The following is a 26,872-nucleotide window of genomic DNA, read 5'->3' as shown; positions in this document are numbered from 1 at the left end:
GGAGCGTTGAGCCTGAGCCTCCCTTACTTGCTGGGGCTGTTTTCTCTCCGCCCAACGCCTGGAGGTCCCTCGAGCTGCCACGAGGGGGCAGTGGTGCCTGAGCTGGTGCCTCCCTGCTCCCTTGTGCAAGGGCCCGTGATTCTGAAATGGTCCGCCTTTATTATACCAACAGAAAACAAAAAATTCCCGAGTGTAAACAGGAGAAATGTGCTGGTTAAGTTACTCATCATTATCTTATTATTAACAAAATAAAGCACTATGTTTACAGTCATAAAAAAAGAAACAGCCTGGAGAGAAGTTGGGCTTTGGGGAGCAGATGAGGGTAGGCACAGACTCCACACCTGCCCCTGTGGGATTTGGGGTTCCCTTCCTACTCAGACCCACCTGGATCTTTGGAGTCATTCCAAAGAGACTTAATTTCCTTAAGGAAATAACTTGTGAGGTGATCAGGAGCAGAGGCAGGTCCCCGGTGTAGAGGAGGAGCAGGCAGGGTGCGGGCAGAGCTGTGTGGGAGGGATGGAGACCAGTGCCGAGGGAGCCGGCTCTCCAGGGCTTTCGTCACTGACAGGAAGGGGGCGCCACCCGTCCTCCTGCTCCCACTCCTGGCACTGGGATGGGGCCAGGGTCTGGGCCACCAGGACGGAGCTCCTTGGAGGCCGAGCACATCCCATGCTGCTGGGAACGGACAATGGCTGTGGGGACCCACCAGCAAGTCAGGGAGGGGGTGAAAGGGGGGGCAGGGAGGCCAGGGTGGCCCAGGGCCCTTCAGAGACCCAGAGTGACCAGGGCAGAGCGGCAGTCAGACACCAGGAGGGGAGAGAGACACAGGGCCCTGCAGAGACGGGACAGAGAAACGCACACAAGGATGCACAGAACCTGAGACACCCAGACTGACAGAGGTAGCAATTTGGGGACAGAGAGAGCTCAGAAAGCGGCCCCCAGAGAAGCAAGACAGCATCCAGGGACACACAGGAACTCAGCAACAGTGCCTGGCACATAGTGGGCACTCAATAAATATGCAGTGAATGACGGTGAAGACGCGTGCACACGCGCAGCAGCCAGAGGCGCACCAGGCTTGGCGGCGATGAAACAGAGAGGGACAGCCAGACCTTTTTGCACGAGTGCAAAGGGATCCTGGTGAGAGAGGAGCCGTGTGTGCACGTGGAGGGGCGTGAGGGGTGTTGGTCCCATGGGGGCTGGGCCAGCCAGGACAAGAATGGAAACGAAGCGTGTGGCTCCAGGGAGGTGGGTCTGAAGCTGCCATGCCCCCAGGGGGGTAGACCTGCCGGGGGGGGGGAGGGTCCTACAGTGTCCCCTGGCCATGAGCCCCGAAGACCAAGGAGCTCAGCCATCACCACCATGCAGGCCCTGCCATGTGGCCATGCCAGCAGGCGTGGTGGGGAGGGGGCCCGTGTCTACAAGGACACCCAAGTCCAGCCACCCAAGTCCAAGTACCAACAGAGTCCAGGTGAGCTGGCTTTGCCCCCTGCCCGAGGCCAGGTCTTCCCAGATCAGTCTGTGAGCACCACCAGCTCCCCGTCGCTCTTCTCCTCGCCCTCCGAGTCCTCGTCCTCGCTGTACCGGTACATCTCCCCGTCGGCCACCGAGTGCCTGTCCTCCGTGGCCTCGGCCTCCTCCCTGAGGCTGCAGGTGTTCACGATGACAGGCATGCTGGGGTCCAGGCTTCGGGGCACATAGTGCTCCACCGGGGGCTGTGCCACCCGAGGGTACAGCACTTCCGGGGCGCTCATCTGCACCTGGTCTGCCTGCGAGCTTCAGGGCAGACAAGAGGCGGGTTACTCGGCATCTTCACCTCCCGCCACCTGCTCCCCTCCAGGCCTCCTCAGGCCATGCCCTCTCACTCCCCACCCCGCCCCCATCTGCTGGCTACATTCATTGTCAGCGACAGCCCCGCACGCACATGGAGTCTCAGGTCATGGGCGTGTTCAAGAGATTCCTGGAGGACTGTGCTTGAGCCCCACTTTTGGAAACTGTGTTTAAATGCTTGCTTTGGTCACGTCAGGAATAGCACCCCTGAATATTTACTGAGTTTGTCAGAAATGGGATCCACAGGCACATTTCTCCAGGTGCATGCCAGTGCCCCACACTCAGTCACAAATGTACATCCTGGGCCACTAGGTTCCCGCCACACAGCTGCCCCTGCAGCCACACACGGAGCCCCAGCCACACACACACACACCTATGCGCACAGCCAATAGAGAGGCACATGTAGTCACAAAGGCAAGTCACACATCAACGCCCAGCCACTCACAAGAGCAGCACACGTGCACACATACACACACACACATGCACACGCACACGGTCTCAGCCGCTGGGGAGAGGGCCAGCTCACGGGGTCAGGTAGCTCTGGCGGGCATCCTGGCGCCGGGTCCTCATCAGGGCCTTGTACTCGCCCACCCGCAGCCGTTTGCCCTCCACGATGCACGTGCGCTTGGGCCGCGGCTTGTACTTGTAGTCGGGGTACTTCTCCAGGTGCTGCCGGCTCAGCCGGGCCTGCTCCTCGTAGTAGGGCTGCTTCTCCTGGTTGGTCATGGACTTCCAGCGGGACCCTGGCCCAGCCCCGGGGACAGGCAGTCAGCGCTGGGCTCTGCCGACCACCCCCAGCCCCCTGCAGGCCCCGGAGGTGCCAGGAAGGTTTTGATTCCCAGATACATGTGAAAGCACTTGGCTGCTCCTTGGACTTCGAGCAAATGAATGAATGAAGTTGGCATGTATATGGGCATCCAACTGTCAGTTTAAGGTACAGCACCCACACACATTCCTACCTACCCAGCAACTTCGGGGAGGGAGGCCTCTTGTCTGCAGGATTTGCATAAACAAAAGAGCAGCTACCGCAGGCCCCCAATAAACAGGCGCCCTGCTCAGGACAGAGTATCTGGTGTCTGTGCTCACAGGAGACCGGAATAGACACTGAAGGGGCTTCTGTCTTGAAAACAACTGCCCTCTTCTCACCCCACCTGCCCCACCCTACACCCCACCTTGGCCTCCGATCAGGAAACCTCATTTAACGCTTTCTACTGCCCAGCCAGTGTGGCTCAGTGGTTGAGCATTAACCTATGAACCAGGAGATCACAGTTCAATTCCCAGTGAGAGCACATGCCTGGGTTATGGGCTCAATTTCTCCAGGTGCATGCCAGTGCCCCACACTCAGTCACAAATGTACATCCTGGGCCACTAGGTTCCCGCCACACAGCTGCCCCTGCAGCCACACACGGAGCCCCAGCCACACACACACACACCTATGCGCACAGCCAATAGAGAGGCACATGTAGTCACAAAGGCAAGTCACACATCAACGCCCAGCCACTCACAAGAGCAGCACACGTGCACACATACACACACACACATGCACACGCACACGGTCTCAGCCGCTGGGGAGAGGGCCAGCTCACGGGGTCAGGTAGCTCTGGCGGGCATCCTGGCGCCGGGTCCTCATCAGGGCCTTGTACTCGCCCACCCGCAGCCGTTTGCCCTCCACGATGCACGTGCGCTTGGGCCGCGGCTTGTACTTGTAGTCGGGGTACTTCTCCAGGTGCTGCCGGCTCAGCCGGGCCTGCTCCTCGTAGTAGGGCTGCTTCTCCTGGTTGGTCATGGACTTCCAGCGGGACCCTGGCCCAGCCCCGGGGACAGGCAGTCAGCGCTGGGCTCTGCCGACCACCCCCAGCCCCCTGCAGGCCCCGGAGGTGCCAGGAAGGTTTTGATTCCCAGATACATGTGAAAGCACTTGGCTGCTCCTTGGACTTCGAGCAAATGAATGAATGAAGTTGGCATGTATATGGGCATCCAACTGTCAGTTTAAGGTACAGCACCCACACACATTCCTACCTACCCAGCAACTTCGGGGAGGGAGGCCTCTTGTCTGCAGGATTTGCATAAACAAAAGAGCAGCTACCGCAGGCCCCCAATAAACAGGCGCCCTGCTCAGGACAGAGTATCTGGTGTCTGTGCTCACAGGAGACCGGAATAGACACTGAAGGGGCTTCTGTCTTGAAAACAACTGCCCTCTTCTCACCCCACCTGCCCCACCCTACACCCCACCTTGGCCTCCGATCAGGAAACCTCATTTAACGCTTTCTACTGCCCAGCCAGTGTGGCTCAGTGGTTGAGCATTAACCTATGAACCAGGAGATCACAGTTCAATTCCCAGTGAGAGCACATGCCTGGGTTATGGGCTCAATCCCCAGTAGGGGGTGTGCAGAAGGCAGCCAATCAATGGTTTTTTCAACCATCTCTCTCCCCCTCTCCCTTCCTCTCTCTGAAATCAATAAAAAGCTTATATATTTTTTTAAATGGTTTAAGACCCCAGGGCCCAGCTGTCCCACTTCCCGCCTGACTCCCACACCCCATCAGATTCCACCAGAGTTCAACACGGTGTGGACTGTCACCACGCAAGCCCCAAGTGGATCCAGGAGGCCCCCGCCACCCTGTCCCACTGGCCTGTGGCTCCGGGACCCCGAGCTCCGCAGACCCCGCCCTCACCGAGGATCTTGCTGATGCTGGAGTTGTGCATGTCCGGGAAGGCCTGCAGGATCTTCCTGCGCTCGTCCTTGGCCCACACCATGAAGGCGTTCATGGGCCTCTTGATGTGGCTGCTGTTCCGGGACTCGGGGAAGTGGCGGGAGCCTGGGGGACAGGGGCGCAGTCAGCGGGGCAGCAGGAATAGGGAAGGGCAGTCTCGGGGCCAGCAGAAAGAGCACCCCATAGTTCACCACTAGGGCGCGCCAGGGGCTCCCACAGCACCCAGCAGAGGCCAGGCCAGGGGCCCAAGGACAGACAGATACATACGGGACCCCACAGACATGACCTGCCCACTCTGGCCCTGGTGGGAAGCAGAGGCGGGCCCTCCTGCCCCCCAGCTCAGGGTCCAGAGCCTCACCGTCCACGTCGCAGCCCAGCATGACTTCCTCCAGTGGGTGCACACAGGTCTCCTCCAGTCGCTCCTTGACTGGGGACATGTCCAGGCTGATGAGGTCCTGGGATTGACGGGACAACCTGCACATCAGCCTCCCTCTGTCACCCCACTCCCCTCCCCCACCTCTCCCTTTGGTGGCCTCCAGCCCTGCCTTCCGCCCCTGTGCCAGGCACAGGGGAGTGGGGGCCCATACCTTCCGGAAGGGCGTGCTGGGGGAGCTGTCCAAGGCCCCGCTGTGGCTGTGCAGCAGCTGCCGAGCATCCTGGATGGCCTTGGTGACAGCGTCCCCTTCACCGAGGAAGCCTATGGGGCAGGAAGAGAAGGGACAGGGGAGAGGAGTTGAGGGCTCGCCCCATGCCATGCCCCTCCTGTGCTCCCTCTGGCCCCTTCCCAGGGCTGTTGCACTGCACATCCTCAAGGGGGTGCCATTTACACTGGCTGTGGGGTCCGTAGACTGGAAGTAAGGATAGTACGCCCTGAGACTGTGCAACCCAGGGGCCTGAACCACCTGAGGCCAGGGTGCCAGGCAGATATGGTGGGGGTGGGGGGAAGGAACTAAAAGGGGCCGACCAGACAGAGCAAGTCTAACCTAGAGGGGAAAGGTCATTCCCAAGGTCATATCACACTCTATACTCTCCCCTAGATGAGGGCTAAGGGAAAGGTACAGGAGGTAGGAAGCTTACCCAAAGGCAGGCTGGGGGGGCTGGACTGCAGGTCCCGTGTGGGAGCCCCATGGCTGGGGGGGCGGGGTCCACAGTTGCTCATCTTCAAGCTGGGGGAGCTAGAGGTGTTGGGCAGCTCGAGGACCTTGGGCTTGGCTGTGAGGTTCAGGGGCTGGGAGGGTTCCTAAGGGAGACCCAGAGGCAGAGGGTGAGAGACACAGGGAGGCCCCCGCAGACAGACAGAGGATAAGCATGCCCAGAACAGCCAAGGCGGCAGCCAGCCAGCAGACCAGCCCGGCTGGGGAGTGGGCGGAACGGTACCTGCAACGGGTGGTGGGCGGCCATGGCCCCAGGCCTCTTCACAGCCGGGGCCTGGGGGCTGTGCAGCAGCTGGAGCGGATATTCCACTGTGGAGAAGGCACAAGGAGAAAAGTGCAGGATGAGCATAGACAGCTTGGCGAGGTCCCAGCAGCACGAAGCGCACGAGGCTCGGAGCTGGCCCTGCTTGCTTCCAACCACTGCGCCCCAGGCCCGAGGTGCTGCGAAGGACCTCCTGAGCCCTCCCCACCACTGCCTGCTCGCCAACAGGCATCATCACCTGTCCTGCCCTTCCCAGCCACGGGGCCTGGGTTCCAAGCCTACGGTGAAACGAGAACAGGACACCGTCTACTCACTCTACAGACACTTGTCTTTTGGACCTACTGTGTGCAGGGTACACAAGCAGCTACCTGTTGTGTAGCCTGTCTCCTGTGCATTCTCTCACAATAATCCTTACTGTGCAGTATATAATAGGTGCTCAAGGCATGATCCCATTTTACAGATAAGGGAACAGAGACCTGGAGGAGTTAATGGGCTCCTGTCAATGGGAGCACTGACATTTACACCCGGGTCCTCAGCCTGTCCTCTCCCCTCTGCACGGCACTCTCTTCTTCCTCGTCTACCTCAGCCTCCTCAGCCAGGCCCAGAATCAAGGAGTTGACAGTTCAGATGGAGAGAGCGCCATGCATACAAATCACTAACCACACGGCCCAGGGTCATTTGGGTGGAGTAGCTAGCATTCGAGAGAACTTTGTTCCAGATGGAGGGACTGGAGCAGGCTTCCTGGGGGGCGCTGAGACGTGAGCTGACGCTGGCAGGCGCGCGGGGAGCTGAAGTGGCGGTGGATGAGAGCAGGATGTGGGCAGTGAGGTGGGCACAGGGTGGGCAAGGTGGGCTTGTGAAGGCCTAGCTCTGGAGCTCGGACCCCATACTATAGGCGATGGGGCTCTGGGAAGGGGCATGTGTCGGCCTGCAGGCCCCCTCCTTACTAGAATTCTGAAGCAAACGAGGCAGGTGGCAGCCTGGCCACTCCAGGTCTTCCTCAGCTTAGTTCATGCCTCCCTTGTCCAGAAAGTATGTGGCCCCTCCCCTGAGCAGGCCCCTGCCCTCCTCACCCCTGCGCCCTCCTCCCCCCTGCTAGAATTCTGGAGCAAACGAGGCAGGTGGCAGCCTGGCCAGTCCAGGTCTTCCTCAGCTTATTTCATGCCTCCCTTGTCCAGAAAGTATGTGGCCCCTCCCCTGAGCAGGCCCCTGCCCTCCTCACCCCTGCGGCTCTGCTCTATGTTCACCTGGAATGGCCATGGTTTGTGCTGCTGCCCTCCCCTCCCCTCCCCCTCTCCTGCTTCCAGCCTCCCCCCAGCCTACTGGAATCTTCCCTCAAGGCAGGGTCCGTGGGGCTAACAGGAGCTGTGCCCATGGCCAGAGGCGTGGTGGGGAACCTGTTGGACTCCCCGGAACAGGGAGGGTGGCCGGAGTTGACGTAAAAGCTACTCCCCTTCCTGGGCCATTACAGGCAGCATACAGATTTCTGCCCTGCCCATGACCACCCACAAGGAATCCATAATCGTGGCCTAATACTTCTATTGCTGCCTCTGTCCCACCGTCACTGCTCTCGGTCAGGCTGTCACCTGCTAGTGCTGGAGTCCCCTCAGCAGCCGCCTACTGGTGTTCTACCTTCAGGGGGTCCCCTCCATGCCCTGTCCCCCACAGCCAGCACGACAACACATCCTCTACTAAGGGTTCAAGCACACCCCCAGCCTACAAAATAGAGCCAACCCACGCTCAGTCCCACTGCCTCCCCAGCAAGTCCCCGCCACCCGGTCACACACTCGCCTCTGTTCCAGGGCCTCTGCCTGCACCGCCTCGCCCGTGCCCTCCACCCTCAGCTCCCACTCCACCCTCACAGTCCACTCTCCCAGGACCCAGGCAAGCGCCAGCTCCTCAAGACACCTTCCCAGATCCCCTGGTTGCTGGCAAACTTCTCCCTCCCTCCCCAGACTAAATTCCTTGAGCTCCAAGTCCACGCCGTGTCCCCCATGGCCATCCGACAACCACACAGCGCCTGATGCGGTCGGTGTTTCAGGGACAGGGCAGAGCGCGAGAGTGACGAGGCCAGGCGAGAACAAAAGCATACATTTGGGAGACGTACATGGACGGAGGCTCAGAGTTAACGTTTAAGATATTAATTTTCTGGTGCAGTAAATGTAACAGAACTGGGGAGACTAGAGCAAGATCTGCTAAATGTGGAAAGCAAAGCACTTGTGGTTTCCAATGTACTAGTTTTCATTCTCCCAGTGACATTCAGAAACAAGGGATTCTCCTCCCACTGGGCGAGGCCGAGAAAGACTACACTCCAAGTTCATGGATGGAGTGGTTCGGGACCTCCCCCCGCCCCTCAGGGACCTCCCCTCCACACTCACCTGGTTTGCAAGGGATTGGCTGGATGGGCAAAGCCAGCTGGGAGTCGGGGGTGACAGGGAGAGGCTGGTGGCTTGGGGGGAAGGCTGGGATCATGACATAAGGCATATTGACCTGCTGAGAGCAAAGAAACCCTGTGTGAGTGCCCCGGAGGCCCAAGCGGCTGGTCGGCCCTGGACAGAGGATAGACGGGGCGGAGAGGCGCCGGGCCTGGGGCAGGGACTGGCTTCCGAAGGATCTATCTGACCCGTGCCACCTCCGTGGGCTGTCTACCTGCCCTCGGTCCCAGCTGGCAGGAAGATGGAAGATATTCTGAGCCCCTCCCTTGAAACAGAGGAAGAAGATGGGGGAAGGGAGGGGAGGGGACTGAGCCCCCTCCTCAGGGTCACGTCTGAAGGACCCTGCCTGTCCCTCCATGTCCCAGCCCCTCTCCCGGCAGATGCCAGACCCTCAGCTCCAGCTCCCCCATCGCCCACCCGCCCCTCTCATCACCTGGATCTGCTGCTGAAGGACATTGATTTTGTGCTGCTGCTGAATTAGCTGTTGCTGCTGCTTCGCGATCTGGCAGAGGGAAGAGGAGGCAAAGGGGGCGTGGGCTCGGGCCCCAGGTCCCACTACACCCAGCCTTCCAAGAGCGCAGACACGGAGGAGAGCTGAGCGGGCAAGAAGCAGAACTGCCAACCCACAGCATTTATTCTCCTTCCCCCAGAGGCCAGGGATGGGGGCTGGGCAGGACCCTTCAACATCCCCTCCCCACCTGGCTTACGAATAGCCACGGGGGACTCCCTCAGCCCTGGCCCACCGCCCCCTCCCCCCCGAGCCTTCGCCCCCTCCTGCCCACCCGCTGGGGCCACACTGGCAAAGCCTGCCGCCAAGGTGCTCCCCTCTAGGCCCTGAGAGTCCCGCCCCCTGGAAAGGAAGCCACACCGAGCAGGCCTACCTGCTCCTGCTGCTGCCGGGCCAGCTCCATCTGCTGCTGCTGTTTCTCGAACAGCATGGCAGCCATGTTCTTCTGCTCCGAGTGGGCGGTCAGGAGCTGGTCCCGCAGGGTGGACAGCTGATGGATCATGACCAGAAGCTGGAGCTCCTTCTCCGCCAGGCTCTCCTGGGTCCCTGTTCCAAGGGAAGCATTTCTGTTGCTCACCTGTCCAGCCAGCCATCGTCTGATCCTTAGGAAACAACTATTCAGTCTCAGGCCCGTTAGGGGCGACAGAGGTGGCTGACACAGGAGCCTTGCCCTGGACGGGGCTCCGCATTGTGCTGTCGGACAACTAGCTGCCACCGGAAATGCCAACAGTGGGGCCTCTGGGCCCTGCCCGCCCCTTGGACCTCCTCAAGTGCCCAGGGCCACAGGGTCAGGGTGCACAACCATCCCCCAGGAACGGCCCAGCGGACATGCTCGGACTTTGGAGCAAGACAGACCAGGGGTCAAATGCCCCTTTGCAGCCACCCTGCCTGGGAGCTGCTGGCAAGATGCCAACTTCTCGGCGCTTGAGTTTTTTAATCTACAAGTGAGCACACGGGGTTGAAGGACAAGGAATGCAAAACTTTTAGTCCAGGATCTGGCCACCGACACCTGCTAGTGCTTCCCTGCCCTCCAACTTAGCCAACGCAGACGCAGAAGCGCCAGCCCAAGGCCCCGTGCCTCGGAATTACTCAGAGTCTCTGGAAAATACAGATGCCCAGGCCCACGCCCTCTGGGGTTCACTCGGTAGGTGGGGGTAGCACCTGGGCATCTGCATTGCTTTAAAGTGTCCTCTGTGACGAAGACGCCCGCTTCACCGAGCAAGACATACGAACCTCGACGGACGGCCTTGCGAAAAACGTCTTGGAATTAGCCCTGACCCTACCACCCCCGTCAGCAGGCAAGGTCAAGACAACTAGTGGCGCCCTGGCTGGTATGGCTCAATGGATGGAGCTTCGGCCTGCAAACTGAGGGGTCCCAGGTTCGATTCCAGTCAAGGGCACATGCCTAGGTTGTGGGCTTGATCCCCAGTAGGGGGCGTGCAGGAGGCAGCCAATCAATGATTCTATATCATCATTGATGTTTCTATCTCTCTCCCCTTCCCTTCCTCTCTGAAATTAATTTTAAAAAAATATTTTTTTTAAAAAGAAGCTATGTGATTAATTACTATTCTTGCTGAACTTATACAAATAATCAGGCCAAATTTACTGAAACTAGACTAATTTTACAAGTCTTAATGTGGCTTTCTTTGGTAAAGATGGGAGTGATTTTAGAGAGAAAATATGTTTTAATACAAACTATAATAGACCTTGTGGATATGAGATTCTAGTGCTGTTCATTGTCTTTTGAGTTTTTAAGATTTTCTACCTATAAACTGGACTGGATCCTGAGTTTTTTGTTTTCTTAAATATCTGACTGCAACCCTTCAAACTAACATTTTCACTTTCCCATCGTTTGACTTTGAATCACTGAGCACTAAAAATCGCCCTTTCCCAAGGCCACAGAAGCTAAAGAGGGACAACTTAATGTAGACCTCAGAGAAGTCACCCCAACAGCTCATCTCCGGACAATCTTTGTGCCGGCAGCAGGAAGATCACCAGACATTCACATGCAGACCACTCACTGCCTTCGCTCCATCTGAAGATGCTTCGAGCCAGACATCTAGAAATCTTAACTGCCTGCCTTCAGAACTCAGAAACCGAGATTACAGTCTGCTTCAATCATTAACCTTGGTTTTTCTTTTGTTTCCATAGCTGCCTCTTAATGAAAACCTGGTTGCTTGCACCATGGGCATGACTTTGGGAGCCCACAGGCACCCTGCCTCCTGAAATGAGATACGACTTTGGCCACCCCAACACGTGCTGCTGCGGTTTGCGATGGTTTTGAGCTAAAGGCAATCTTGGCCTCAGGCTAAGATTTTACCTTTTACTAGTAACTTCCTAAAAGAACTTGAATGAGGGGCCTTGCCCATAATAAGAAATTATCAGCAGCAATCTCCTTTTAACCCACCTATATGACAGGGAAACATTTTATTTACTGAACATCTGCTCTTCTTGGCATCCTGCAGTGGCCCTGTGACGCTCCCAAGGCATCTCACCGCATCCCTGGCTCAGTGTCTTATAACCTCACTCCCCCTTTCTATCTCTGAACCTCTCCTGCTAGTGGGGTCCCTGACTCTCTCCTGTAGGTGGGGTCCCCATACATATGTATGTATTAAATTTGGTTATTTTCTCCTGCAAATAAATAAAGCGCCCTGTGTGCGATCAACCGCATGGGGAAAATGATCTCCAATGAACCACTCAGCACCCTTTAGGTCACTCAGTGGGGTCCTGTGACCTAGAAATCATTTTCAAAAGTGAAAAGGAATGTTCAGGTCAGTTTATAGTTAGACCTGGGAAGTGGCAACGACGTGCCAAGGTCACAAGGGTCCCTGCTAAGAGCCGGAACCCATATCCAGGAGACTCCCTTCCCGCCAGGCCTCTCCCGCCCGGGGGTGAGTGAGCAGAACTCATGCTTGACCGGAAGGCAGGCAGGAGTCCGGCGGCACAGGCCAGCTCTGAGAGCAGAGAGCCCCGAGAATTGCCCTGTAGGCCTAGACTGCGTGGTCAGGCTGGGAGAAGGGGCAGGGGTTCAGCCATCCCTCCCCTGTCCTGCCCGCCCCCAGGGCCTTCACCTTTGACATCTTTTGTTTCCACCGAGCTTCTTCCCAGAAACCTCTCCTTCCAGTCACTGGACAGCAGCTTCTCGATGGCCGGCACAACTGGAAGGCACCAAAGGCGTAAGGACCACACTGTCCCCACTCCGCCCCGCCCAGGCCCATCTCCAATAAGGCAGACGCTTACCCTCCTTTAGGTTTCGGTTGAAGTCCAGCTTCTCCTGGCTCCCAGAAGCAGCCTCAGAGTCGCCTGGTCTCTTGGGTTCTGGGGACACGTTGCTCTCTGGTGAGCTGCAATCCTAAGGACACACCGGATGCCACTGTCACCTCCAGGAGAGGGGGGCAGGCTGCCGCCAGGGCCGAGCACCCCGCAGATGTACACTGTGGGGCCCTCCCTCCCACCTTCCCTACCTTTGCTCTGATTTGCCTGATTTCCTAAAGAGAATAAAAGGCTTAAAGATAAGCGACCAGGCTCAGTCCAGGCTATGACTCAGGTCCTGGATCTCACATGAGTCCCTGAACTTCTCTGAACCTGCCTCTGCCTCTGCTGAGAATGGAAACACACCCGTCACGGGATTGTGCTGGAAGAAAGGGAGCCAATGCCTGTGGCCAAAAGCCAGCTTATTGCTCCTCTGCATACACATACCCACCACTCCACCCAGGTGGGTCACCCCAAGCTGCATACACATACCCACCACTCCACCCAGGTGGGTCACCCCAAGACCCCACCCAACACACTGCGGATGGATCACGAGAATTCTCGTGTTTTCTGTTCTGAGGCTTGTGACCAATCACGAGAATTCTTTAAAAAGATGTTAGCTTGTAAGAACATGTAATAAATAACTTCAAAATGCAATGGGCATTTAATTGTAGAGTGCCTTTAACATTTATGTAAAACGTTTTTTGTACTCGTTCAACAGAAACTTATCTGGCCACTGGGTAAAGCTAGCAATAAAAGTACTGGTCCGCAATGTGTAGACACCGACCCCTCTCTCCTCTTCTCTGACTCTTCTCCTCTAAGATCCAGCTTCAGGCCCCACTCCTCCAGGAAGCCTCCCCTGATCACCACCCAGCCTCCTAACCTGCTCCCACACACGCCCCCAGGCTGGACCCCTGCTCAGAAAGAACCCTACAGCTCTCCTATTTTCTCCTCACTTGGCTTTTAATTATATATTCATTCCCTTTTTACATCTCTTACATGGAATCACAGAATTCCTCAGAGCTGCCAGAATCCTTACTGCTCCTGTAGTTCAGCTCCTTCATTTTGAGGAGGAGGAATTGTGTTGTCCTAATGGCAACTTAACCCTGGCTGTGGTTATAAGGCTGGTTTTCTTAAATCAGATGAAAAGGCTGGTAGATTACCTCTAAGCTAAACTCTGAGTGTAAGTATCCTATCTTCCCAACTAGTCCTTGGGGTAAGGACTGGCCACACAGGTGAGCGTCCATGTCCACGCGGACAGGTGGCCCCCAGGGACTTGGCAGCTCCTCCCCACTCACCTAAGTCTTGCCCCAGAGATGACCATTTCTGCCTGCCCCTCCATCCAGCTGGGGAGCTGGGGGCAGGGGAGGGGTGGTGCATGGATGTGGTGGGGACACTGACCCAGGAGCCCCTGGGAAAGCGCTGGGCACCTGGGCTAGAGCTTGGGGGTCAGCACCATCCTGGGAGGCTCGGGCTGGGTCTCCGGGCTGGGGGTCAGCTGTGGCAGCCGAGCCCTGGGGGGCCTCGTGGCAGGGCTCCTGCTTCCCCTCGGACTTGACGGCACAGTTCACCATGGTGCCACCGCCATCCAGGGCCAGCTGGGCAGAGCCGGGGCTCCTCATGGACATCCTGAGGGAGGAGGGCAGAGTGAACGAGGCGCATCCTGAGACCCAGGGCAGCTCCTCCTCCCCCCGCCCCAGCCCCACACAGGCATCATACACCCCCCAGCGGGTCCCACACAGGCATCATACACGCCCCAGCGGGTCCCACACAGGCATCATACACGCCCCAGCGGGTCCCACACAGGCATCATACACGCCCCAGCGGGTCCCACACAGGCATCATACACGCCCCAGCGGGTCCCACACAGGCATCATACACGCCCCAGCGGGTCCCACACAGGCACTCATACAAGACGGAAGCTCCCACTGGGGGCCCCCAGTGTACACATATTTGTAATGTTACCAAAATTTAAAAATCAATCCCACACAGGCACAAAATCTGGATTTGAACTTCTTTTTTTTTTTAAATATATATTTTATTGATTTTTTACAGAGAGGAAGGGAGAGGGATAGAGAGTTAGAAACATCGATGAGAGAGAACCATCGATCAGCTGCCTCCTGCACGCCCCCTACTGGGGATGTGCCCGCAACCAAGGTACATGCCCTTGACTGGAATCGAACCTGGGACTCTTCAGTCCCCAGGCCGACGCTCTATCCACTGAGCCAAACTGGTCAGGGCTTTAACTTCTCTTGAAGTCGGTCTGTGGCAGCAATTGGCTGGAAACGAGGTACCCCCATGGACAGGCCAGTCTGCCTTACTCCCCACCACTCTCTACCACTCCCGAAAAGGGAAACCAAGGATCAGCTACCCTGTGTCATACGGTTATCCTCTGTTTTCCTCATAGTAGAGATGATAAAACAGAACTATTTCGTATATCCACGTATCTACCAAAAGTGGGAAAAGAGCAGGCTGAGAGGTGGATGAGGGGCTTTAAGAAAAACGTGTCCTTTGATGTAGCTACAGTCTCCGTGAGAGCTGGCCCAGCAGGCATCTGCGATCCCTGGCTTAAGCACTCTGCTCCCACTGCTGCCTGCCTCCCCACCTGTCACCTCTAGAGTGGCAGGGCAATCCCAGGGTCCTGGGGAGGGGTTGCCAGGGGTCATGCCAGGCTCAGGGCCAGAGAGGCAGACAGATCCCCACAGCTCCCCTGCTCACCCTCCAAAGTCACCGAGACGAGGCCAGCGGCGTCCCACAGCAGGTTCCACCGAGTAATGCCTGGGTCCTGCCTTGGACACTCAACTAGCTGCCGAGTGACCTTGAGTGAGTAACTTATCCTCTCCACACCTCAGTTTCCTCATCTGTGAAATGGGCTGGGAACTGTTATTGTACCGTGTCTGGAACACTGCCAGGCAGCAGTAAGCACCTACGTGGCCCGTTAAACCACGGCCAGCTGGGATGATGCAGCACAAGGAAAACCACCTCAGCGGGGCCTGGAGGCTCAGGGGCCAAGTCATGGGTCCCTCACGAACCAGAGGCTCTGCGGGTGGGGCGGGGACCTGTTTTAACAAGCCCTCCAGGTGGTTCTGAAACATACCGCTTCGAGAAGCATTGTTAAATAAAGTTGTTTTTACGTGGGCATTCATTTTTTAAGGAGGGGAGTGCCAGGCAAAAATCAGATGTAGTAAAACATCCCTTAAATTAAACTGCAGGTGCACTGCATCTGTCTAGTGCATCAACTCTGTGCAACTCAATGTTTCTCGTGACCCGTAATACATGACAGAATGTGCCGCATACAACACACTAAATAAGTGAAAAGGCCTTACAGCTGAGTAAGATGTGTTTGATTTGGTGCCATCCTACAGGTCAGCCCAGACTCTGCTGCCACTTGCAGAGGGCAGGGTGCCCTGGGGCTGGTGCGGGACCCAGGACAGGACACTGCAGGGTGAGGGAGGGGCAGGCCTGACCCTGGGAGCGCCGGCCCAGGAGCCGAGACCACAACCACCAGCTCACCAGGGCTTTGGGGTCCAGCTCCGGGTGCCCTCCCACCAGCCGGGGACCTGGAGAGCATCCAGGAAGTGGGCGGCTCAGCCCATCCGGGCACAGGGAGGGGTGCAGAGCCAGGTCCAAGCGGGCGGCCGGTTGGGGTGGGGGCGAGGGGGGGGTATTATCCTGAAGCTGAGGGCAGCAATTACATAACAAACAAACCCCGGCTCAAGCTGTGAATTAATCAAACCGCTGAAAATAAAACCTTCCTCTCAGGAACTTCAGACAAAAGAAATGAAAACAACCAGGCAGGCTGGGAAATAAAAGGCAGCGGCGCTGAAAGGGGGACAAAAGGAAACCAGACAATAGGGTGTTGGACAAAGGCAATAAAGCCAAAGGAAGTGTGACAGGCGAACAATGCGGGCCTGTGGGCTCTGATCCCGCCCGCTGGCCGCACCACCTCGGCCCACACCCACTGCTCTGCCGGTCTTGGCCCGGGCAGGGCAGGGCAGGCCACCGGGTTGCCTCCTTCTCTGGACTTGGGTCCGAAGGGCCTTTCTCCTCCATTCGGTCCCAACCTCGTGGCCTTCCGGCTCCCTCCGCCCAGCCTTTCTTCCCACAGCAGCCCAGCCGAGAACCCACACAGCAACGCGTGGTTCGGCGAGCGGGTCCGGGGCCTCCAGGCCTGGGTGGAACTGGGCTGCCGCCTCCCCAGAGCCAGCTGCTGACCGTCGGTCTGTCCCCAGCTGGAGGGGAGGCAGAGGAGGGCATTCTCCGTCTGAATGAGCCCAGCCGCTGGCCCGCGAAGCTACTGAGAACGTACAACTGCCCGGTCCCAGTGGCAACGGGCTCAGTGTGAAATACACCTGGGCTTTCAAGCATCAGAACGTAAAGTAGCTTGAAAAGAGCTGGTTCTGTTGCATTGACACTAATTTGTAAACGTCGGGTTAAGTAAGACACCGGTGAAGGTTCACCCACCTGCTCCTCCGTCAGGCTACACTAGAAAAGGTAGTGACCCGTGTGGCTCACACTCTATTCCCGTGGGCACTGCTGCCCTCGGACACGTCCCTCCTCTCGATGGCCTTTCCCGCCCACACCTCGCCCCCAGAGTCCTCCGTGGGCTCTGTGATGACCTATCTCCTGGGAGCCCGTCTCCTGGAGCTCGCCCTGGCTCAGCCTGGCCTCTGGCCCAGCGTCTGGTAACAAAGAAAATGGCTTCTGGTGACCAGCCAAGCTGGCTGGGAGGCGTCCGTCTGTTCACCAGGCCGGGGTGCCCACCGAATAACCCTGCCAGAGCCTGCTGCCCAGACAATGGCCCTTTACTCCCACGGGCTCGGACTCGCGTCCGACGCTGGGCACTGGCTCTCGGCCGGCCCTCCCTGCGCCCGAGGGCTGATGGAGCAGCAACAGTGCGGCCCCACGGGTCCTCTGGGAGGCACCTCCCGGGTCTCAGCTTTGGGGAAGAAGGTCCTTGGACCCCTCTTTTCCTTCCTCTGCCCCCTGAGCACAGCTGCTCAAGAAGAGCCTTCCTGCCCTTTCACGGCCTGAGGCCCACAGAAAGGAAAGTCTCTCCAAGGAACGTGGGTACCAGGTTCTGGACCCCCACCATCCCAGCTCTTTGCGAATGCAGAGCAAAAGTCATGTGTGATAAACTAATCAAGGGACAACCAGATGCAGGGTACGGAACTGACACAGCCCTGCTGTCACTGCAGCTGACAGTCCCTGTACAGCAAGCATCTTAAATTCAAAGGCTAACACGGGCCAAATAAACAAGGCATGCAGCCCGCGGGCTGCGAGTTTGACATGCTTGCTGTACAGGTTGCTTGACCTCTGAGGTCTTTGTAAAGCAGGGTACCCGGGGTTGGGGTGGAATAGAGTGGAAAGCGCACAGGCTTTGGGTTTAACGACCTGGGTTCAAATTCCTGCCCTACGACCAGCTGACTTGTGTGACCGTAGGCAAGTTAATTCACCTCTGAACCTCTGCCTCCTCAACCATATATTGGGTATAAGACGCAGACAGGCCCTAGCCGGTTTGGCTCAGTGGATAGAGTGACTGATGGGTCCCGGGGTTCAATTCCGGTCAAAGCACATATCTCCGTTGCAGGCTCCTCCCAGCCTGGGCCCTGGTCAGGGCGTGTGGAGGCAACCAAAATCGATGTTGTTTCTTTCCCATCGATGTTTCGATGTTTCTCCCTGTGTTTCCCTCTCTCTTCCACTTTCTCTAAAAACCAATGGAAAAATATCCTCGGGTGAGGATTAACAATAAAAAGAACCCAGACCAGACCGCACAGGAGTCTATGAAGATGGAATAATACAGGGTAAGCACCATCACGTTGTTGCATAGCCCAGGATGCTCCTAGAGCAGTGATGGCGAACCTTTTGAGCTCAGCGTGTCAGCATTTTGAAAAACCCTAACTTAACTCTGGTGCCGTGTCACATATAGAAATTTTTTGATATTTGCAATCATAGTAAAACAAAGACATATTTTTGATATTTATTTTATATATTTAAATGCCATTTAACAAAGAAAAATCAACCAAAAAAATGAGTTCGCGTGTCACCTCTGACACGCGTGTCATAGGTTCGCCATCACTGACCTAGAGTCCAGTGGCTGAGAGAAAAGCCTGTGGGGTCTCGCAGACCCGAGTGCATTTGAAACCCAATTCAGCCCAATTAATTGCTGTGCAACTTTGAGCAAGTGCCTTAACTTCTCTGAACCGGTTTCCTCCTCAGTACGATGGAAATTTAAAAACCCACTATGAAGAGATGAGCCTTCCACTAACACTCCAGACCCTGCAATATATGCCCGTTTTCACATTCTCATGGCACCCTGAACTTGGTGTTCAAAGTACTTATCATAGCTGGTAATGACACCTTCACATGCTTAATTTATTTGTGACTCACCCAGTGGCCCGAGAACCACTCAACCCCACTCAGGGTACTGTTTTTGCTCATCCCTGTGGCCCCAGAATCTAGCACAGTGTCTGGAGCAGAGAGTAGGTGCTCAATAAATATTCGTGCAACGATCAGAAAGTAGAATATAGCTCAGCAGCATAACGCAAGGCAGACCTGGATGCATCACAAGTGACAGCTACAATTACCCTCATTACTAGACAGATGCTGCTCTGGGCGGCTTCCCTCCCACAGCCCCACCTCCCACACGGTTATCCTCAGCTGCCTTTTCCTCGCATCTAAGATCTTCCTGTGGGTGACCTAAATCTCCCAGCAGCAAAGCAAGTCCATTTCCTTTGGTTTTTACCTTGGGACAGGTGAAAACATTGCCCGTAACTTTCAGATTTTAAAACTCTGTGGGAGTCTTCCCTACAGAGACTTAAAAACCCCCTCAAATTCCTTCACCCCTTTCTTACCAAGCGTGCTCCACGCTGCAACCATCCACGTGGTTCCACAGGAGGTTTTAAGCTCAGCAGCCACACACCCCTCGCCCCAGCCACCCAGGAGCCAAAGGACTCGGCCCACAGGAGATGCGAGTTACTGGGCTCCCCCAGGTCCCACCGGGTCCTGGTCAGCGGCCACCCACTCTGGAGGAAGTGCTCCCGTGGACCTGACCTCCCTCTGGCCCAGACTTACTCCATATTTTATAAATGGAGAAACCGAGGCCTGGGGAGGTCAAGTCCACACGGCTTTGGGGGCAGTGCTGCTTCAGAACTCGAGAGTCAGAGAAGCCTAACCAGCAGGGACATGAACAGCATCCCTGCTCTACCCTCCCTTCCCTCTGCAGGAACCCGCCCCAGGCCCCCCCTCTGCTGCCTCCTTCTCCTTGGCCTTCTCTCACCTGAGCATCACAGGTAAAGGCCCCCAAGGGGAGAGGCTCCAGCCATCCTCACCCTTGATGCTGTAGAACCTTGAGTCTCAGCTGGGGCCCCAATCCAGTGCCCAGGACGAGGCACAGAAGCACCTGCCCTCCACAGAGGACCCGTGGCTCAGAGCACTACAGGTGCCGACTCCTTTTCTCCTCCCCACAACCAACCGGCGCCCGGCCCACCCACCCACAGACGCGCACACTGAGCCCCTTCTACCCAAAACAAATCACCAGCCACTTCCTCTCCCAATCAGCCAACGAGCAGCCCAGCTGGACTGGAATCAAAGGAGTTTTCACTCAGCCCTCCCTCCACAACGACGGCCCCCACCCCCCCACCTCCAAATCTAGATGCAGATAAAGACAGAGATAAATTCCAGTCATCGAAGCATGACGGGTGACTCAGACCCCGGGGACAGGAAGACAGCCTGGACAGACAGACAGACAGGCAGACCCTCCTACCCCCAGGCACACACCAAGTCCCTCTTAGGCAGGCTCCCAGTCCCAGGCTGGCCCTGAGTGGGTGGTGCCAAAGGCATTGCCCGGGAGAGGGCCATGCCGCAGGGGTGGGGCAGGGCCGGAGTCCCAGGGGAATGGCACTTCCTCTCAAAGCTCCAGAGAGTTGAGAGCCTCAGGCAGCCCTGAACAATAGCCCGAGGCGTGGGTGCCCAGAACGGTGCCCCGGTGCCACATCCTGCCATTCTTCTCCCAGGCCGCACCCTGCCACCCTTCCTGGCTCCGCCCGATCCTATCTCCGATGTTTACTGGGAGCTGGGGGCTGGGCTGGCTGAGACAAAGCTTTCCTGAGAGGCCCCTCACCTTGCCCAGCCTCTGTGGGCCCAGGGCAGGCGCCCACCTGGTTAGGCCAGCTCAGGAGGGGGCCACAGCCAACACTTCCCGGTCCCCGGACTGCTCTGGGCTGGCCAAGGTGGCAGAGCCACCAACACCAGCCAACGGAGGCTCCCTGAATGCCCAGCGCCTGCAAGAGGAGGCACCCTCACCACCACCCCCACCTCTGGTGCAGAACCCAGCTCCAGACAGAGCTTCTTTGTAGCTGACCCTGCCCGCCCCCAAGGGCATGCAGGACTGGAGGAGGTGGGAGAGGCAGGAGCTGTGATGTTCCCATCCACAGCCCCATCCGGTTGTCAGGCCTCCGCGGCACCCGAGCCTGCTCCCAGCCCAGAGGGAGAGCCAAGGAAAAGAAAGAAGGGACAGAGGGGCCTTCCAACAGTGCCACGGCGGTTCCCAGGGAGATGTACGCCCTCCCAGCCTGGGTAAAACAGAGAAGAGGTAAACAGGTCCCCAGGGGTCCCTTCTCTGGGGCCTTCCTGCCTTCGGGACCTGACGCTGTGTCCCAGGCAGGGCTGGCACCGCAGAAACGATGCAGCTGGGCCTGACTGGCCTGGTCAAAGGCCTCCCTGCTCTGGGCTGAATATTGCCTGTATGGTATTGCTTCTTCTGGGATAGCAATATTTTGGGATAGCTCTGAATACTGACCAAAGGAAGGGAGGCAAAAAAATAAACAGCCCGGCCGGCGTGGCTCAGTGGCTGAGCATCGACCTATGAACCAGGAGGTCACGGTTCGATTCCCGGTCAGGGCACATGCCCGGGTTGCGGCTCCATCCCTAGTGTGGGGTGTGCAGGAGGCAGCAGATCAATGACTCTCTCTCACTGATGTTTCTATCTCTCCCTCTCCCTTCCTCTCTGAAATCAATAAAAACACGTATTTTTAAAAAATAAATAAATAAAAGCATGCCACGGTAGAGCGAGCACTCACTCAGACTCACTGCTGAGTGGGGGCTCGCCACTCACTCCCGCCCCACCCAGGCCAGCAGAGGTGGCTGAGCCCCGGCCTCACCGATGCCCTGGCCCCACTCTCCCTCCACCCAGGGGACAGGGCCCGGTCCAGCAGGCAGATCTGCCACTGTCACCGGGTACAGGATTCGAGTTGTTTTCAACCTGAGTCACAGCCAAGGAAGAATTAGTCCGAAGAAACCAGGGCCACTGTGGGAACTTACGGAGAAGCCTCGCCTCTCAAACCCTGGCTTCTCTGTGTGGAAATGAAGGTTCCAACACCTACTTAGCGATTAGAAGGTAACACACAGTTCAAGAATCTGGGGCAGAATGTGTGTTCAGGGAAGGAAGGAGGGAGAGAGACCTAAAGCAGAGAAGGCTGTCTCTGTCTCCCTCCCCAGAGGTCCCGCCCGGCAGCAGGCCGTCCTGGCTCTGGGCAGGTGTGACCCTCCCGCACGGCTGGGAGGCGTCCTGGCGAGGCTAACAGACAATGGGCTTTGTTGTCACCACAGGCTCCCTGTGTGAATGAACATGGGAAGTGTCCACTTATCCAACTCCAAAACCAGCCAAATAATAACCATCTTGAAAAATTATTAGGAGGATCGAATGTGATGTTTGCCAAAAGCAGAAATAAAGCAGGCTCCCTGATCCCTCCCCACCACACTTTGGGGAAGCTCCCCCCACCTCCACCCCAGCGTGGGCATGTCGCCCTCTTCCTTCTCCATCTGCCCCCTGTAGGTCTCCCTCTCTACCCTCTCAACCCCGTGCAGGTCGCCCTGTCACTGTTCCCAATCATCCTGGAATCTCCCGGCAGGTGCCGAAGCCGAGTCAGGGGTCCAGGCCCCACAAGCAGCGGACTGCCTGAAAGGACCAGAACTGGCCAGGGAAACCTACCTATCTGGCCAAGCCAACGTGCCTGCCCTTCCCGGCTGATGACCAAAAGCTTTGCAGAACTCCTGAGCCACTCAGCCCCCACATCTCCTCCAGAGCCCCCGAGCCCGAGGGTGAATGTTCCGCCAGCCCCTGCGGCGCCCCCTGTGGGGCTAGAGCAGTGATGGCGAATCTTTTGAGCTCGGCGTGTCAGCATTTTGAAAAACCCTAACTTAACTCTGGTGCTGTGTCACATATAGAAATTTTTTGATCTTTGCAACCATAGTAAAACAAAGACTTATATTTTTGATATTTATTTTATATATTTAAATGCCATTTAACAAAGAAAAATCAACCAAAAAAATGAGTTCGCGTGTCACCTCTGACACGCGTGTCATAGGTTCGCCAGCACTGGGCTAGAGGAACGACCACAGAGGAGAAGGCTCCAGTGGGAGCCAGGCTGGATGAAGTCTCAAGGACAGAGTGACGCGGAGGCTCTGAGACATGCGAGTAGTACGCCCACTTCCTCTCTCAGCCCACCACTCTGTCTCCAGGCGGGACTGGTAATATATACCCACAGTGTGGCTGTGAGGAAGAAGCAATACCATACAGGCAAAGGCAATGCCTGGCACACGGCCACGTGCAACATCTGTAATGGACGTTGCCATCATAATCGAGGTGGCGGGAGAAGTGAGGACCCCAATCCCATACTGCTCTAAGTAGGAGCCAGGGAGCACTTGAGACGTAACCTCTTTATGCCACGGCTTCTTAGAGTAAGTGTTGTATATAAAATGCTTAGCACAATGCCTGGCCCATAGTAGACTGGCCCTTAGTACTGCTGCGGTCAAATGAATGAATGAATGAATGAATGAATGAATGATCGTGCTTCCAAGGAACCTCTGCCGGCAGAGCACTCAGCCCCAAGCCAGTGTTAGGTTTTGGGGACTGTCAGCGTAAGAGCGGTCAAACCTGTAAAGACTTTTTGTGAGTTTACTAGTATTTGAGCCATGCTGTCGACAGTTGCCGGAAAGCAGAACCTCAATGTATTGAGATAATGCTCCGAGAATGGTGGTTTTTTCACCTTGTTTTATAAAACATTACCATCAAAAGGAGCCATAAGTGGGTTGCATGAACTCCACTGGTGATAGATTAGGGAGGCAAGAAAAAGCAAAGTGGGGAAACCTCTGGGATTGGATAAAAAGTAAAATGATAGGCACATACTTATTTTTTCTTAGGTGGGTGCAGGATAGTTAACAGTCAACAATTAATAGCCCTGGCCGGTTTGGCTTGGATAGAGCAGCGTCGGCCTGTGGACTGAAGGGTCCCGGGTTCGATTCCAGTCAAGGGCACATGCCCGGGGTTGTGGGCTCGATCCCCAGGAGGCAGCCAATCAATGATTCTCTCTCATCATTGATGTTTCTAGCTCTCCCTCTCCCTTCCTCTCTGAAATCAATACAAATGTTTGGGGGGAAAAAACCCACAACAATAATTAAGATAACAATAACAATGAGGAAATCTGTGGGCTGCTCCCTGCCATTTATTGTGCCCTGAGGGGACCAGAGAAAGGGAAGTTACAAGTTACCCTGACATTCCAAAGGTATGTTATCTGAGATGCAAAAAGACAACAGGCTCAGTAAAGATCGAAGCTGATCTTTGTCAAGGAAGATACTGGCCTAAGACATGACTACCCACCATAAACTGCTTTTTAATTAAAAAGTTTAATTTTAGACCATATTTTGTGGTTACCTTAGGTCTCTGACTTTGCAAGGCCGCCATGTAGGCCTTCCCTGAGTTAATCAGGTTAGCATGTGGCCCCTTTTTGTCCACAAGACCTTTCCAGTATCAGCCTCCACACATCCGTGAGCCCACAGCCCCCTCTCAAAGTGGGCACCTCCACACTACATCCTGGGGGCTCACAAAGGTATCTGATTCCTCCCCTAGTTCCTTTCCCTCCTCCTGCCTCAGCCACCCAGTGCAGGGGCAGGGGAAATGGGCCAGCAATCAAGACGGGTGAGTGGTACAAGACAAAGAGGAGTCGGTAAACCCTGGTCTCCAAGAAGGCCACCAGGTAGTGTTGCCAGAGCACAGCCTTGAACCTGACCTCAGCACAGAACCAGCACATCCACCTCAGCCTCTTCGCCTCCTGCTTCCTGCCTCCTCCCCGCCTCCCTCCTCCCTGGGTGTGCTTCCCTAAGGATTCCACCTAAGATATACTCCCGATAAGGCCTGGGGCTTCCAGAGGGTCCGACCTTGAACCTCCATGAACATCGAGCTCCACAGCTTGAGCAGACAATGGAGGAGCAAGGTGACCAGCAGCCCCAGGGGCTGGACCTGGGCGCACTGGCCTCACCACCTTTGGGCACCCCACTCAGGTCTGCTGCTTCCCCCCACCCCTCACCCCCACTGCAGGGGTTCTGAGTGGCCGCCCCCTCTGCCTGTGGAGGCCTAATCACCAGCATCTCCCCCAGACGAGCTCGCTCATCGGAAACCGGTGCAGCTGCTCGGGCTCAAGCAGCATTCATTCTTCCAGTGAACAAACTGTTCCGTTCTTTTTCTCGGCAAAGGCCACGTTTCCTCCCATTATCTGCCCCATCGACAGCCAAGCCTGCCGCAAAAGCAAGATTTCTTTTTCTTTTTATTTTCACGGTCCCCTTTATTTATGGGTTATGTTTTTTCTTGGCTCTGACTCCTTTTCAAAAGGGCAGGGAAGCAAGGGGAGGAGAGCAGCAGCATCTTCTCCGATTTCATCCAAATGCTCAGCACACAACCCCCAAGGCAGCCAGCCTGCACCCCACTTCCAGCCTGGGACCCAGACTTCCAGCGCCAACTGAGGCTGGACCACCCCAAGCAAGAAGAGAGCCAGCTCTGGCAAAGGGGTGGGGTGAGGTAGGATATGGGGAGGGATCTTAACCTCTGGAGCCCACAATGCTAATAATAATAAGATAATAACTGTAGCCCTGACCGGTTTGGCTCAGTGGCTAGAGCGTCGGCCTGCGGACTGAAGAGTCCCAGGTTCGATTCCGGCCAAGGGCATGTACCTTGGTTGCGGGCACATCCCCAGTAGGGAGATGTGCAGGAGGCAGCTGATCGATGTTTCTCTCTTATCGATGTTTCTAACTCTCTATCCCTCTCCCTTCCTCTCTGTGAAAAATCAATAAAATATATATATTTTTAAAAAGATAATAACTGTACACTCAAAGTACTTAACACGTGAGTCATGGACGCTAATCAAGCAGATGGGACTCTGGGGACAATCAGATGAGCTGGCAGATGCCAGCCGCCATCAAATGGGTCACTGCTGTGCAGTAGCTGAAGACCCCCTTGGGTCGTAGCTAACATTTACTGAGCATTTACTTGGCACCAAGCACTGTTTGAATCACTTTTACTTACATTGATGTATTTCATCTTTATGATAATCATCTGAGGTAGGTGGTATTATTATCTCTGCTTCACAGAAGTGATTGCAGCCCGAGCAGCCTGGTGTCAGAATCTACCTCTCAACCAGACGACGGGAACAGGAACCAAGCACACAATATGCTAAGTGCCATCTGTGGGAATTAGTTCTCGTAATGCTTTCAGCAGCCCTGAGATGCAGTTACTATCAGCATCTGTTTACCTATGAGGACACAGGGGCCTCAGGAGGCTAAGCAATTGCCCGAGGTCACAGCCAGTGAGTGGTGACCCGAACCAAGAGACTGGCTGTTGAGTTTGAGTCCCTTCTTTTAAGCGCTGGACTAGTCTGGCTTCTCTGTCCCAAGAGCCATGGACAGTCATTCCTGGAGCCTGAATTGCCTACCCCACCCCCCACCCCCCGCAACCCCCGATCTCTGCTGGGCCACTGCATGGGGTCAAGGGACCCAGGCAGGTCCCGAGTTCCGTTGATGCGAGAGAGGTCAAAGGCTAACTTGGGGCCCAAAAAGCCCTGGTTTCACAGGTTGCAGGCCGCCCTCCTGCCAGCCACACCAGGAGACCAGCTCAAAGCTGGGAGGGGTCAGCCACCTGCCCTCACCACGCAGAGACAAAAGGATTCCAAGCCAGGGCCCTACCACAGCATCTTCCAGGGGCCTGGTTCTGGAGGTCACAGGGCTGCCCCACCCTTGACCTCCCTTAGGTATCACTTCTGCATTTCCTGGGCGTCCCTGTGTGCCACCTGTCCCCAACCTCCACTGCAGCTCCCTGAGCGTCTCATTCACGCCTGGCTCTCAACAGCACTGAGCAGCTATGCACTTCATAGACCCCGCAACACATATGCCTCATGCATGGCTGCCGTCATTCTTATTTTCTTATCAAACTTTTCTAAATATAAAAGGAATGTGTGCTCATTGTAGAAGATCTGCAAAATTTATAATATAAAGAATAGAAAAATTAACAAGCCACCCATTTCCCATCAATCCAGAGGAGGCTGCTGATAACAATTTGGCACATCTCCAGATCTTTTTTTCCATGAGTGGTTTTCTTTTTCATCACTGAGCTCTTCAGCAAGTTTTTATATCCCCCCCCCCCACACACACACACACTTAATAGAACATATAAGGGGAGTTTCCATGCCACTAAAAGTTGGAAATTCTGAAGCACTCTTTACAAAGCCATGGGTAATGGCTGCACATCTTCCACGCCAGGGCTACATCGCAGTTTCCTTCACCAACGCCCATGGCCAAAACGGTCCACTTATGCAATTTATGTTACTGACACCTCCACCGCCGCCTCCAGTGGGTCACAGCCATTCTGCTCCAGTGACAGATGGAGGGAAGGCCT

At 56.0% G+C, this 26,872-nt stretch overlaps 1 protein-coding gene across 4 annotated transcripts in view; it reads right to left on the bottom strand.

The window, feature by feature from the left end:
- Positions 1–136: 136 nt before the first annotated feature.
- SOX13 (SRY (sex determining region Y)-box 13) overlaps positions 137–26,872 on the bottom strand; it is a 42,131-nt gene continuing 15,395 nt past the window's right edge. Inside the window, exons 1-14 of one of the 4 annotated variants that reach the window (XM_014549672.1) lie at positions 19,430–19,588; positions 13,581–13,779; positions 12,139–12,250; positions 11,970–12,056; positions 9,272–9,444; positions 8,824–8,892; positions 8,334–8,448; positions 5,917–6,002; positions 5,617–5,779; positions 5,127–5,236; positions 4,898–4,994; positions 4,501–4,644; positions 3,414–3,630; positions 137–1,773 (exon numbers count right to left, since the gene is read on the bottom strand). In XM_014549672.1, the coding sequence (XP_014405158.1) occupies positions 1,512–1,773; positions 3,414–3,630; positions 4,501–4,644; positions 4,898–4,994; positions 5,127–5,236; positions 5,617–5,779; positions 5,917–6,002; positions 8,334–8,448; positions 8,824–8,892; positions 9,272–9,444; positions 11,970–12,056; positions 12,139–12,250; positions 13,581–13,779; positions 19,430–19,437 (1,842 nt within the window). In that variant the 5' untranslated portion in view covers positions 19,438–19,588 and the 3' untranslated portion in view covers positions 137–1,511. Of the gene's footprint in view, positions 1,774–3,413; positions 3,631–4,500; positions 4,645–4,897; positions 4,995–5,126; positions 5,237–5,616; positions 5,780–5,916; positions 6,003–8,333; positions 8,449–8,823; positions 8,893–9,271; positions 9,445–11,969; positions 12,057–12,138; positions 12,251–13,580; positions 13,781–19,429; positions 19,589–26,872 lie in introns of those variants that run through there. The other 3 variants (XM_014549674.1, XM_014549673.1, XM_014549671.1) reach the window with 3 other exon arrangements.

The sequence above is a fragment of the Myotis brandtii genome, unplaced genomic scaffold (assembly GCF_000412655.1).
Source record: "Myotis brandtii unplaced genomic scaffold, ASM41265v1 scaffold566, whole genome shotgun sequence".
Lineage (NCBI taxonomy): Eukaryota > Metazoa > Chordata > Mammalia > Chiroptera > Vespertilionidae > Myotis > Myotis brandtii.
The sequence above is the reverse complement of the archived record's forward strand: the minus strand, read 5'-3'. Positions and strand labels throughout refer to the sequence as shown.